General features: G+C 46.8%; 1 protein-coding gene across 3 annotated transcripts in view; it reads right to left on the reverse strand.

Moving 5' to 3' along the window:
* The window catches only part of CARS2 (cysteinyl-tRNA synthetase 2, mitochondrial), a 45,052-nt gene extending 35,212 nt beyond the window's left edge, over positions 1-9,840 (reverse strand). For all 3 annotated transcript variants that reach the window (XR_014563390.1, XR_014563391.1, XM_083735304.1), the window contains exons 1-7: positions 9,255-9,840; positions 7,559-7,609; positions 6,968-7,085; positions 4,155-4,226; positions 3,426-3,531; positions 2,258-2,341; positions 1,401-1,530 (exon numbers count right to left, since the gene is read on the reverse strand). Coding sequence is in view for 1 of the 3 variants with exons in the window: in XM_083735304.1 (XP_083591430.1) it covers positions 1,401-1,530; positions 2,258-2,341; positions 3,426-3,531; positions 4,155-4,226; positions 6,968-7,085; positions 7,559-7,609; positions 9,255-9,577 (884 nt within the window). In the remaining 2 variants the exon portion in view is untranslated. The remainder of the gene's footprint in view (positions 1-1,400; positions 1,531-2,257; positions 2,342-3,425; positions 3,532-4,154; positions 4,227-6,967; positions 7,086-7,558; positions 7,610-9,254) is intronic.
* Positions 9,841-13,493: the final 3,653 nt, after the last annotated feature.

The raw sequence follows: 13,493 nt of genomic DNA on the forward strand, positions 1-13,493 counted from the left end.
CATACAGTACGAGGTGCCTGTTCTCTGCTCCCTTGCACACATATAAAGGGATGGCATTAAATTGAGCCACTTACTTAAATGTTGCAGTACTTCCATTTACCTCTAGATGGAAGTGGCCTTACCCTTATTAAACACTGTAATCTCAGCCCCAAAGAGTTTAACTGAGACGGCAGAGGAACTGCAGCCTTAGTCCAGCTTCCAGATTGTCAAAGACTACCTATCTCCATTGCCTCTCAAGACAGACCGAGGACAACAACACTGATCATTATTTTATATTGCTTATAGATATTTTATTGACTAAGCGGTTTACAATTTGTTCTCAGTAAAGGAAATATATTCAGCCAAATGCTTCTTAAAACTTTGCGTGTTGAGGACTACTTGTTCCGGTCCCTTGTTTTCCATGAACTACATTAGAAGCTGTTTTTGAAATGGCTTCCGAGTTGAAGTGCTTTGGGGGCCCCAATCCAGCTGAACTGAACAGACAACATGAAGAGGAGAAGAGGGAAGCACTCCTAGGTCTACAAAGACTTGTCCTTTTGCCTATCTGTCACCTAAAAATGATGTCACCTTGTGTGTTCCAAGCACAGATGCACAGACCGTAGGAGCTGCCATTTTGTTCGACATTCACCGCCATAAACTCCAGATAAGTCAAAGTAAGAAGAACCTGCTGGATCAGGCCAATGGCTCAGGATAGCTCAGTATCTCAAGGGCTAACCAGATTGCTTGCAGGAAACCTTAAGTCTGCCAGCTTCTCTCTCTGTTTCTACTCTGGCTTTGCAGACTGCCTAAAATAACATTGTACAGTCATACCTTGGGTTACAGACGCTTCAAGTTGCTTTTTTTGGGTTGCGGACCGTCGAAACCCAGAAGTACCGGAACGGGTTACTTCTGGGTTTCGGTGGTCGTGCATGCGCAGAAGTGCTAAATCACGCTTTGCGCACGCGCAGAAGCGCCAAATCGCAATCCGTGCATGCGCAGATGCGGGTTGCGAACACTGCGGGTTGCGAATATGCATCCCACACGGATTATGTTCTCAACCTGAACATCCACTGTAAACCGCAGTTTAGGAATCACCGGCTTGGCTCCCCTGTAGGATCATTGCATCTCTCGTATTGGTGTGCTCTCCTGACTTGCCACGGCGCATCGAAGCAAGCGCAAGATGTGGGCTACAAAGGCATCAGATGTTACTGCCTTTAGTTTGCAGCCCTTCCACTCAGAAGAGCTGTCCTTAAAATGTGATTTCATTATTTGCTTTCTCCCTCAAACTGCAATTGCCATTGATTGTCACTTATTAAAAATTTAAACAGTTTTCAACAGAAACCCTCCGTGATTCACATGTCAATCGCTTTCTAATGCATGCTCATAAAAAAACAAAGACGAAGAAGTCCAGACCGGCTGACCTTGATATCGTTGAACACTCAATGTGCCAGCCAGGCCTTCCGTTCCCCCAGGGAGAACCCCAGCACGTCTCTTGAGGTTTGGCTGCCTTCCAAAGAGCGAAATCCTTCACATTACGCTTATCGCTGTCGGCTGCCAATAACAGGGGGTGACGCATTAACAAAGATGCTCGTAATGAGTTAAGCGTGTAAAAGAGATCTCTGCTATATTCCGTAAGTAATCTGGACAGCTTCATATGTCTCACTAGCGGGTGTCAAGACCTGCCACCAGGCCTTAGGCCACTTTCAGTGCAATTTTAAAGGCCAAATGTTTGGGGAGCAGGGTCACCTGAGGGGAGCGTCACAAAATCACAGCAGGGGAATCAGAATCATAGAATTGTAGGAGTTGGAAGAGAACTCGAGGGTCGTCAAGTTCAACCCCCTGCAATGCAAGGAACCTCAACACATGGTCCTCCATCCAATTTGAAACCATACTGGACCCTGCTTAACTTTGCAAATGGGCTAGAAGTTTTATGGCTGCACCACTAGGAGGGCATCTCTGTGGGAGCTGTCAGTTTTTGTTTTTAATAAAAATGGACACATATGGGTGCAGGGGTTGTCCAGAGCACCACAGTGATGTACTTATGGAAGCAGTTAGAAATAACCTGTATAAATTAAATTTAAAAGTGGGGGGTCCCACAAAAGACCCTTTAGGAGCCAGATGCAGCCCATGCGCTACAGCTTAGCACCCCTGGCTTACACAGAACCAAGTTAAAACAGAGCTACTAGCCTCCTTTCTATGTATTATATACTTTTTGCATAGAATACATACAAAGCCTCCGTAATTCATGCAGAAGCCAACACAGCTTTTGTTAACTTACCTGGTTCCTCTTGGGTGTCAGGGTAAACCTGTGTTAGCTTTCCGTATCTGTCTCCCCTAGAACGGACATCAAAATATACATTACCTGTCGGAAATAAACAGTTTGGTCTTATTACAAAGATGGAAGCGATTAGGCCTACTGATTTAAGGCAGGGGTAGCGAATGTAGAGGGACGCTGGTGGCGCTGTGGTCTAAACCACTGAGCCTAGGGCTTGCCGATCAGAAGGTCGGCGTTTCAAATCCCCGCGACAGGGTGGGCTCCTGTTTCTCAGTCCTGCTCCTGCCAACCTAGCAGTTCAAAAGCACATCAAAGTGCAAGTAGATAAATGGGTACCGCTCTGGCGGGAAGGTAAATGGCGTTTCTGTGTGCTGCTCTGGTTTGCCAGAAGCGGCTTAGTCATGCTGGCCACATGACCCAGAAGCTGTACGCCGGCTCCCTCAGCCAATAAAGCGAGATGAGCACAGCAACCCCAGAGTCGGCCACGACTGGACCTAATGGTCAGGGGTCCCTTTACCTTTACCTAGCAAATGTAGTGCTCTACAGAAGTTGCTGGATCACAATTCTCATCATCCCTGAGGGTTGACTGTCCTGGCTGGAGCTGATGAGAGTTGGAGGACACCCTGTTGACTATCCTTGGATTAAGGGGAAACTCTACACCTGGGTTTCCCAAACTTGGGTCTCCAGCTGTTTTTGGACTACAACCCCCATCATCTCTGACCAATGATCCTGCTAACTAGGGATGATGGGAGTTGTAGTCCAAAAGCAGCCGGAAACCCAAGTTTGGGAAACAATTTCCTCTCTATTCATGCACCCAGCACACCACCACACAGGGTACTGAACAGTGCCAGCAACCATGGGGAAATGGTACCCCTATGCTGATCACATAAACCAAGCAGGCTGCATGTGGAATCATCTGCCAAAGCAGACTGGCCCAAGGTCACTCAATGAAGTTCCTGGCTGAGTGGGGATTTGAACCCTGCTCTCACGGGTCCTCGTCTGCCACTCTTAACTACTAGGCCACAATGGCTCAAAGTTAATAGTTACATTAACTCTGCATTTGCTATTTAACAGCTGTACAAGACGTATTCAAGGCAATATGAAAAAAACAGACACCAAAAAATGTCTTCTACACTAATTAACATGCAATTGCATATTTCAGAAGATTTACCTTTCGATGTTGCATAACCGTGCCCGCTAGCAACGATCTGCTGTATAAAAGAAATGATCTGAGGAATATTTTCAGTCACTCTCATATATATTGTAGGAGGTAGAACCTGAAAATTTAAAAGAAGTCATCAGCTTTGATTAATAAATGTGGACTATCAGCAGCAGCTTTAAGTGTTACCTGGTCAATAGAATAACAAAAAGAACACCAAATTCACAGGAAGCATCAATGACGTTGGGGAGACATTTACCTACTGGTAAATATGCATAGGGGACACGGGTGGCACTGTGGGTTAAACCACAGAGCCTAGGACTTGCTGATCAGAAGGTCGGTGGTTCGAATCCCCGTGACGGGGTGAGCTCCCGTTGTTCGGTCCCTGCTCCTGCCAACCTAGCAGTTTGAAAGCATGTCAAAGTGCAAGTAGATAAATAGGTACCGCTCCGGCGGGAAGGTAAACGGCGTTTCTGTGCGCTGCTCTGGTTCGCCAGAAGCGGCTTAAGTCATGCTGGCCACATGACCCGGAAGCTGTACGCCGGATCCCTTGGCCAATAAAGCGAGGTGAGCGTCGCAACCCCAGAGTCGTCCACGGCTGGACCGAATGGTTAGGGGTCCCTTTACCTTAAATATGCATAGGCAATTAGCTCAACAGACCAAGGAAGAGGTCCACCACTGCCCAGGCATCTTTTCCAACAAATAAAAGATGTCTTCCATATTAAGAGGAAATATATGTACCTTTAAAGCATTCATGTCTTGCTTGAAGTCCTCCTCATAAAAGCGAGCAAGAGACACTGGTGATATCCCCATCTGTAAGAAAGGAACGCACAGGTAAATTTGTTTGATCAGTTAGTTAATAGCGAACTGAAGGAGAGAAAAGAAATCCAAGATAAAACCAATAAGCCACATTAACTGCTAGCCTGAGGAGCACAACAATCTTACATATCAAGGGAGAAGGGAACTGATCTTTTTTTTGGGGGGGGAACACCCTTAATCTAAAGGTAGCTTCCATTTCGAACACGGAATTAAAAATACCCTCATTCGTAGTCAAACAGGAATGACAGGTGACAGCTCTCCGGAGCCCTGACAACAACAAAAACCCCAAACATTCAGGGAAATTCCTTGAAACACTTAATACTATTTCTCATTTCATTGAGATAAAAGAAGATACAATTCAAAATGGGTCAAACTAGACTGGTAATGGAGCGATATGCCCCCCCCTGCCCCACAGCACACCCACTTGTTTTGGTTACTGTTTGGGGCTGAGGCCTACAAAAGTAAGTAAGTGTTTATCATTTTGAAGGAATTCCCTTGGTTTTAGCTCCCTAGCATCACATGAAAGTCAGCTCAGAGGGGGAATCACCACAAAACCAAATCCTATTGTCTATGTGACATCTTTATGCAGGATCCCAGATTGTTTGGGAGTCTTTCCCAGCCTGGTGCTCTCTATATGTTTCTGACGGCAATTACCCATCAACTCCAGCCAGCACAAACAAACACCAAGTTGGAGAAGGCTGATCTGGGATCATGCAGGAAGCAGCCTGGGATTATTATTTTTTGCTTATGTTTTAAAAAGTATTTTCAGGACTTTGGATCTCCCCCTTCAGAGCTGGTGGGAAAGAAGGAACTACGAGCGACAAGTAAAAATGTTAAGTACTGTATGGACGAAAGCTTGGTGGAGCCCCATATGGTACAAGAGGCACCATACGTCAACAACTCAAGTTACGACATTTAAATGTTCCAGAAATTCCCAGCATACAAAAACTGAGCTGCTCAATGCCAATATATTATGCCAAATGTTAGGACAGAAAATTGGGCAGATGGGGAAACAGATAAAATTTACTAAATTGCAAGGATAGAACTGGTTTAACTACATTTAGGTAGGTTAGCATTTGATGGCACTGGGGCATCCTGGTAGAATTGTGATAGATAACTGATAAAGAAGCTTTAAAATGTGATGATGATTTCCAGTCCTTGTTAAGTGGAAACCCTGGTTATTATTTCTTTAAGTATACCACAGTACACACACGCTCTTTCTCTCTCTCTCTCTTTATATATATATATATAAATCTCTAGGTGGTTTACACAAAAGCTATAAAAAATGACAATCACCACCACCAATAAAAGTTCCTTAAAATGTGGTAAGAACACAAAACTGTATAGCACAAAGAAAAAACAAGCATTGTGCAAAACAAAATAAACATGAAGAAGTCCAGGAAAGTTTAGGTCAGGCATCCCCAAACTTGGCCATCCAGCTGTTTTGGGACTACAACTCCCATCATCCCTAGCTAACAGGACCAGTGGTCAGGGATGATGGGAATTGTAGTGCCAAAACAGCTGGAGGGCCGAGTCTGGGGGTGCCTGGTTTAGGTGAACATAATCTTAAAGAAGCATTCTAAGGTATTGCCGTTTCTGCCTCACAAATAACCCAAGGATGGGTGCTATCGCCAAGAAGGCTCACTTCTTAAGCATTGTCAACAAGTAACAACCAGGTGGTCACAGAACAACTGGCAGCCTCTCCTTTGAAGATCTTAAAAGATTGACTTGTTCTGTACCAGGGGAAGCAGTCTGCAGAATATTCTGGTTCCCAAAGTTTTAAATAACAACAACCCAACCCTTCTGAACATGGCTCAGTAGCTAATAGCCAGTGCACATCTTTCAACACTGGTGTAACATGTGTATAGCTTGGTGTCCCACCAAGCACTATAGTAGCTGCATTTGGTGCTAGCTGCAGATTCCAAACCAGGTACAAGGGCAGCCCCACAAATAGCACATCACAGTAGTCTAATTGTGAGGTTATCCATGCATAAACTACTGCAGCAAGGCTATCCCTCTCCAGGAATGGTTGCAACAGTCAAAATTGGCAATGTGTGTTCTGAACCACTGATGTCACCTGATCCATCACTAGTGACAGCGATGGATCTCAGAGAAATCCCAAAATACACACTTCCTCCTTCAGAGGCATTCCTATCCAGCGCCTTCATTCCTTTATCACAGCTAACGCTGCCACAGCTGCATTACTTAACAGATGTTAAGGTAGGAGATGGAAATTTACTTCAAGAAGGACAGGCATGGGGACAGATCTCCTAACTGCAATTGAGAGAAGCCTCTCTCTTGTTTGGCAGAACTTTACACCTACAAAAAGATAAAGAGAGTCTGCAAATCTCCCAAATTTTGATCCTGCCATGCAATACAGTCATACCTCGGGTTACAGACGCTTCAGGTTGTGTTTTTTCGGGTTACGGACCCGCGAAAACCCAGAAGTACCGGAACGGGTTACTTCCGGGTTTCACGCACATGCAGAAGCACTAAATCACGCTTTGCGCATGCGCAGAAGCGCCGAATCGCAACCCACACATGCGCAGACGCACCGCTGCAGGTTGCGAATGTGCATCCCGCACGGATCACGTTTGCAACCCAAGCATCCACTGTATCTTTTTCATTTCACAGCCTACCCAGACTGGCTATAATGCAAACAGTCCAATACAGCACATTTGTAAAATCCACTGGATTGTGAACCAAAAAGCAAGCTGAACTATATATATACTTACCTCACTGGCTCTTTTAATTATTTTGTCATCTATATCTGTAATCCCCATCACCATGACGACTTCCTTTCCAAATATCTTTGTCAGTATTCTTCGAATTATATCAAATTTAACATAGGAGCTGAAAGAGAGGGGGAATGGCACATGTATTACGGGCCTCAGCTAGATATGAAACATGTTGGTTTTATGTTAAGTAGACATACTGAAGCTAGGATTTTATTTTATTTTTTGCTTCAGAAGCCTCAGCAGAAAGACGAACACCTTGTTAAAGCATGAGGCACAGTGACCCGTCATATTTTGGATCTCAGAAGTGAATTTTTCTCCACACCAGGCTGACTCCCCCCCCCCCCCATCTTTTCTTCCAAGCCTCACTTGGGTGCATTTGACTACACTTCTTATTCTGCAGAATGCTGATAGCTTGCACTTGGCTAACTCCTCAGGGTTACAATTCTAGTATTCCTGCCGAAAAACAGCTAGATGCTAATGTACTCATAAGAAGAGTATCTACTACACAAAGCAAGAGTCTATATTAGCCGGCTGGTGCAGAACTAATTCTGACAAAAATAAATGAAATTTTAGCATGTGAAGGCTTACCAAGCATGCCCAAGGTGTGCATGGTCATAGACAGTAGGTCCACAGCTATACCTGTGAATAAAAATAAGATCTACTAAGAAAAACACCAGAAGGCGTTACATAATGATTAGATTCAAAATTCACATCAACCATTACACAGTTGAATAAGGAAGGTGAAGCACATGACCTCTGAACTTGGAGCCCACTTTAGGCACAGTAAAGGTAAAGCTAAAGGTAAAGGGACCCCTGACCATTAGGTCCAGTCGTGGCCAACTCTGGGGTTGCGGCACTCATCTCGCTTTATTGGCCGAGAGAGCCGGCATACAGCTTCCGGGTCATGTGGCCAGCATGACTAAGCCGCTTCTGGCGAACCAGAGCAGTGCACGGAAACGGCGTTTACCTTCCCACCGGAGTGGTACCTATTCATCTACTTGCACTCTGATGTACTTTCGAACTGCTAGGTTGGCAGGAGCTGGGACCGAGCAACGGGAGCTCACCCCGTTGCGGGGATTCAAACCGCAGACCTTCTGATTGGCAAGTCCTAGGCTCTGTGGTTTAACCCACAGCGCCACCCACGAACCTTTTTAGGCAGAGTAGGGAAAACTAATTCCGCGCCCCCACCCCCGGAAAAAAACAAGTCTTTGTTAAGCAAACAATACAAGGTTCCTGGACTTGGTCCTTGCCCACACTCCTTAACTGCTGCCTCCTCTGTCAAGTTTGCCTAAAGCTTTCTGTTATTCTGTTTCTGGCCTTGCCTTGTTTCCTAGAGGTACCCAACATCTCGATTTCCCCATTTTTGAACTCACACCTGTTCCATTCAGTGTCCCTGTTCTCCACCATGTCTCAGCCTTCTGCTTACTTGCACACCTTCTGAGAAATTGCTTCCCTACCTCTCTCAAAGTCTGCATCCATTATGCCATGGTGCAATTCTGATTTCAACTTTTTAAAAGCGCAGGCCACATATAGCTGTGAGCCGGATTACTGAGCAAAACCCCACAACTAAATCCTACGCACACCTAATTGTAAGTTCCATCCACTTACTTCCACATAAATCACTCAAGGATTGTGCCACAACTCTTGCTGGTTTTTAATATTTAGGTAAAGGTAAAAGGACCCCTAACTTTAGGGTCCAGTCGCGGACGACTCTGGGGTTACGACGCTCATTTTGCTTTACTGGCCGAGGGAGCCGGTGTACAGCTTTGGGGTCATGTAGCCAGCATGACCAAGCCACTTCTGGCAAACCAGAGCAGCACACGGAAACGCCATTTACCTTCCCGCCGGAGTGCTACCTATTTATCTACTTGCACATTGTGCTTTTGAACTGCTAGGTTGGCAGGAGCAGGGACCAAGCAACAGGAGCTCACCCCGTCGCGGTGATTTGAACCGCCGACCTTCTGATCACCAAGCCCTAGGCTCTGTGGTTTAGACCACAGCGCCACATGCGTCCTAATATTTTAATATTTAGCTAGACCCAAATGTACTGCATTACTAATTACTAGTTCCCCTGGAGCTTCCTTTCTAACAAACTGCAACATCTCAAAAGGTGAGACTTTTCCCTCTTCACTGCTGGGGGTGGGGGGCGGAGAGGAATCCATTTTATTCACCTATTTATTATTTACCTATCCATTTTATTGCTAGCTATGAAGGTGTCCCGGCAACGGGGGGGGGGGGAGATAAATTAAAAGGAATAGGAGCACAATTTCCTAAGTATTCTAACCAAGTCACCACATCCGCGTTTCGCAGGATGAGAGGCTCTTTCCTTCTGCTCAGGCTGTTGTACGCCTGGATGCCGCTGTCCTGGCCCGTGGGCTTGATCCACTTGGTCCCGCGCTCCGGACCACCGCTGCACCTTGCTCTCCGGGAAGCGACGCCCAGAAGATGCTTGCCTTCGGCAGCTGAAGCACCTTCGCCGGCTGATAGGCGGAGGAGGGCCAGACTCCCATAACGCCTGAAACCCAGACGCTGCGAGCAGCAGGAGGAGGAGCAGCCGCCGCCGCCGCCGCCGCCGGTGCGCCAAGGAACGAAGCAAGCGCGAAACATGCTCCTCGACGGCGGCCCCCCCAAGCCTGTTTGGGGCGCTTTGGGTTTGGTTTCCCGGCTCCTCTTTACAAATCAGCTGCTTTGCGCCCAGGCCAGCAACGCCACGGGCTGCGGCGTCCGTATGCTCGGGCTGCAGAAATGCAATGAGGAGGCAGCGCGCCTCCTCCTTGGCGTAACGAGGGCGGCGCTGCGCGGGCGCCGGAACCGCTCGGAAGAGGAAAGGGAGACGCGCACAGCCGGCCGCGCCTGTAGCAACAGCCGGCGCCGCCTGTGCGGCTACAGCCAGAAAACCCAGCAGGAAAAGGAGGAGCCTTCTCTGCCTGAAGGTGGGAGGGGAAAGCGGAGGGAAGGAGGAGGCGGCATTTGGGTTGCTCGCCGCGCTGGTAGAATAGCGCCTCGGCTGCACTAGCTTTCGCATTCCTTCCCCTCGTCTCTTCTTCCAAATCCCCTGCTCTCCCGGTTCCCACCGACCTTGGAAATAGCGCGACCGTCCTTAGCAGATAAAAGTATAGCTTCCGATGCAATGCGCGCGTGAAGTCCTTCAAGGAGACTGAATTGCTGGGAAAGGGCGTCTGGGGCGCGTAGGCATCCTTCCTCTCCCTCGCCCCGCGACATCCTTTTTATTTGAAGTCGGTGGAACGGATCTGGTTAGCACCGTAAAATGTAAAACCTCCGGAGAGCTCCGAGCGCGGGCGACGGCGGCAGTTGGTTTTAGCACTAGCCTCGCTCCAGATCTACAAAGAGCAAGGTTTCCAATCTGAATGTTTCCAATCGCACGGCAAAGTTATTGAGAGGAACCAGGATCTTAATTTTTGGAATCAGATTTATTTATTTTTTTACAAAGTGCAAGGTATGGGGGAGGGGGGTAAATGTGAAAGAGTGTTATTTGTTATTTATTTTTTTAAACCATAAAATTAATTTTATTTATCGAAATGAAGCAAAATCTACAGTAATAAGGGAAATAAGGCACTCGCTCTCAGTGGAAGACTGAATGGGGCAGCTGACAATCATGTGAGCCTCAGAAAGTGTGTTATTTGATTACTGCGGTACTTATTACTGTATTGCCTTGTAATTATAGGAGAAAAATTAGCCAGGATTCCTACAAATGCCTAAACATTTCCTGGTTATTAGTATTTTACATCAGTCCACTTGTTCCTTGGCAGAAGATCCACAGAAAAGGCTGATAGCTTTTATTGGGGTGGCCAACCTAGAATATATTCTTGTCAATGGCTCATTTACTTCATTTTGCAGCCCTTGGGCCTCTACAGGCAAGCATTTTTTAATTGTTAGAGTCATGTAGATGAGTATAAACATGTGTTCTGTGCTGGTTCTTTGTTGGTCCAATTAAGGCTGCAGTTTGAGACACATTTACTAGGGAGAAAGCTCCACAGAACACAGTGTGACATACTTTGGAGTGATCATAGACAGAAATGGATCACGCTACAACAGCCAGAACAGCCTCTGAAAGTCCATTTGTCCTTGGTCTTGTCGATGACAAGTTGGCAGTAGGTATTTGCCAAGTGGGGTCCCAACCAAGTGTAACCAGACAAGGAAATGGGCCCACAGGTATCCTATCATTTTCTTCAGGATTCCTGAACGTAACCTGATAAATTTTCCTGCAGTCATGTCACACACCCCCTACCCACACACCAAAAACTGACGTGACTGCAGGAAAATTTATCAAGTTACATTTGAGTTCAATGGGACATGCTCCCAGAAAAGTGTGTACAGATTTGCAGCCTTAGTCTGTGTCCAATGCTTTATCTTTGTATAACATGTTCTGTTTCATTGCATCCACAACTCTGTGTGCAAAAAAATAACGTTTACTGTAATGCATATAGCAGCTTAAGAGAACACAATTAAAAATTATGATTTATGTTTTGTCTAAGCCAGCAGCATTATTTCTGTTAAACTGGAGTAAATGAGGCTAAATTAAGGGGCTAATCAACGGATCTAATTACTGGTGGGGGGGGGGGGGGAGAGGCCACCCAAGTTGAGAAAAATCTTCCTGCCCCAAACTGTACTGTGCTGTCCAATAGACTGATTATAGAAAGGGTATCAGGCTTTGCCCATACAAATACTAACCCTGCAAACCTATACTTGAGTTCAATGGAGCTTACTCACAGGTAAGTGTGTCTAGATCTGGAGCCATAGTTTCTCTTGAGTTCCAGAAGACTCTAAAGCACTGAGCATCGTTTTTAGGAAACCCGACTTTGTTTCGCTTTCTACCAGACAGAACTAAAAGATGCAGGGGGGAGAGAAAGAGGAAAGGAAAAATTAACAAATTACAGGCTGCAGATTCCGGGAAGCAAAAGGCGGGAGAGGAAGGGGGGGGAGTGTGTCTTTCATGACTTAACCAATGGGCTTCAAGGATTTTTTTAGGGGGCTGATGTGTGGGTGTTTCTTGCTTCTTACATGTACAGTAATAGCCATTGTTGCCTGGTGCAGAAAATGCAGAAAGGAAAAGTGAACCTTCCTGCTAGCCGGTGGAGACGTGGAAGACAACAAAGCACCGTGTCTTTCGGGGAGCTCCTCCCCTTCTGCTACCAGCGAGATCCACCACTATTTGATCATGGCTTCAGCAGCGGCGGATCAGGGAAACTCTTATTAAACGAGCTTATTGGGGCAAATCCAGATCCCTGTTCTTGGCAACGGGTTGTGAAGGACATAGCATAGAATAAAATAAGCTGCTTCCTTTGGAAATTTACCTCCCCCTCCCGCATCGCGCTTTGGAAAGGGAAAAACCGAGCGGTTTGGAATGGATACAGATCCATGCTTTTAAGGGAAGGCATCTCTCCCACCACCCTCGCGGTTTTGGCGATGCTATTTCCAGAAGCTGAGCTAAGTAATGAGCAGCGAAGGTGGCTGCTGATGCATCTTCCTGACTCTCCTTTATGGTGGGCGAAGAGTTTGCTGCAGATCGTAATGGTCCCTGGTGGTCAAAGGCAAAGACTCCCGTTCTTCGCTTGCCGGATTAGTACTCTGCCCGCCCCGCAAGTGGGCACTGCCGCCGCCACCCCGCTTGCGCAGAGTATGCAGGTATCCCCGTAGGGCCATTCAGGAATACAGTATCGCACTTTCAAAAATGTTAGATCCGAGACAGCGGCTGCTGCACATCGCCCGTACTTTTAAGAGAAGCCGTTTGCAGGAAATCGCTATAAGTTTGCTTTCTTGCTTTGCTTTTGAAACAAAAAAACAAATCGTCTTTCTTGTCTATTTTCTATACAGCATCCCAGGCTACAGCGTGCATTAAGTTTATCCTGCCGACAACCCAGTGTTGTTGGTTTGTGGAAAGTGCTCACAAACCCCAGTAGTGAAAACATTTTGCCTTTTGCGCTCGAGATCTATAGCGGGCGAGAACAGCCGGCAGCAGGAACCAAGTATGGCATTTGCTACCACTTTCCAGCTGCAGAGGCCTTTTTTTATTCTACTGCCCGCTCCCGGTCACCTTTTCCCAGGGATCCCAATTCACCCATGTGCCCTAAATCGCAACGCCTCTTTCGCACCAGCAGCACGCCTATTTAGGAATGCTTGCACCAGCTACTTCCATTCTCAGGCTACGGGGAGTGGGTGAGAAATACATCTGAATGAATTAACACCGGCAAATAACTGCCGGGCGCTAAGTAACCTCGTTCCCCACGCGTCCCCCTCCTTTTGTTTTCTGCAGCCGAGTGTGCCTTGGTTTTCAGATCAGGCAACCTTAAAAAGCAGTGGGGGGTTACCCCTATGTCGGGACTGCAATGGCCACAACCCAGGCGCATGCGGCCTGCGGGGCTGGAGGGAAAAGAAAGAAAAGGCTGCTGGGAAATGTAGTTCCCTTTTACCTCCTCCCGCTTCGCACCCTCCATTTTCTCGTTCCATGGATGGCGGTGTGCGCACGCGCCGCCGCCTTCCTCGTCGCTCGCTCTCTTCCGGA

This window comes from Podarcis gaigeae, assembly GCF_964106915.1.
Source record: "Podarcis gaigeae genome assembly, chromosome: 4".
In the NCBI taxonomy this organism is placed as follows: Eukaryota; Metazoa; Chordata; class Lepidosauria; order Squamata; family Lacertidae; genus Podarcis; species Podarcis gaigeae.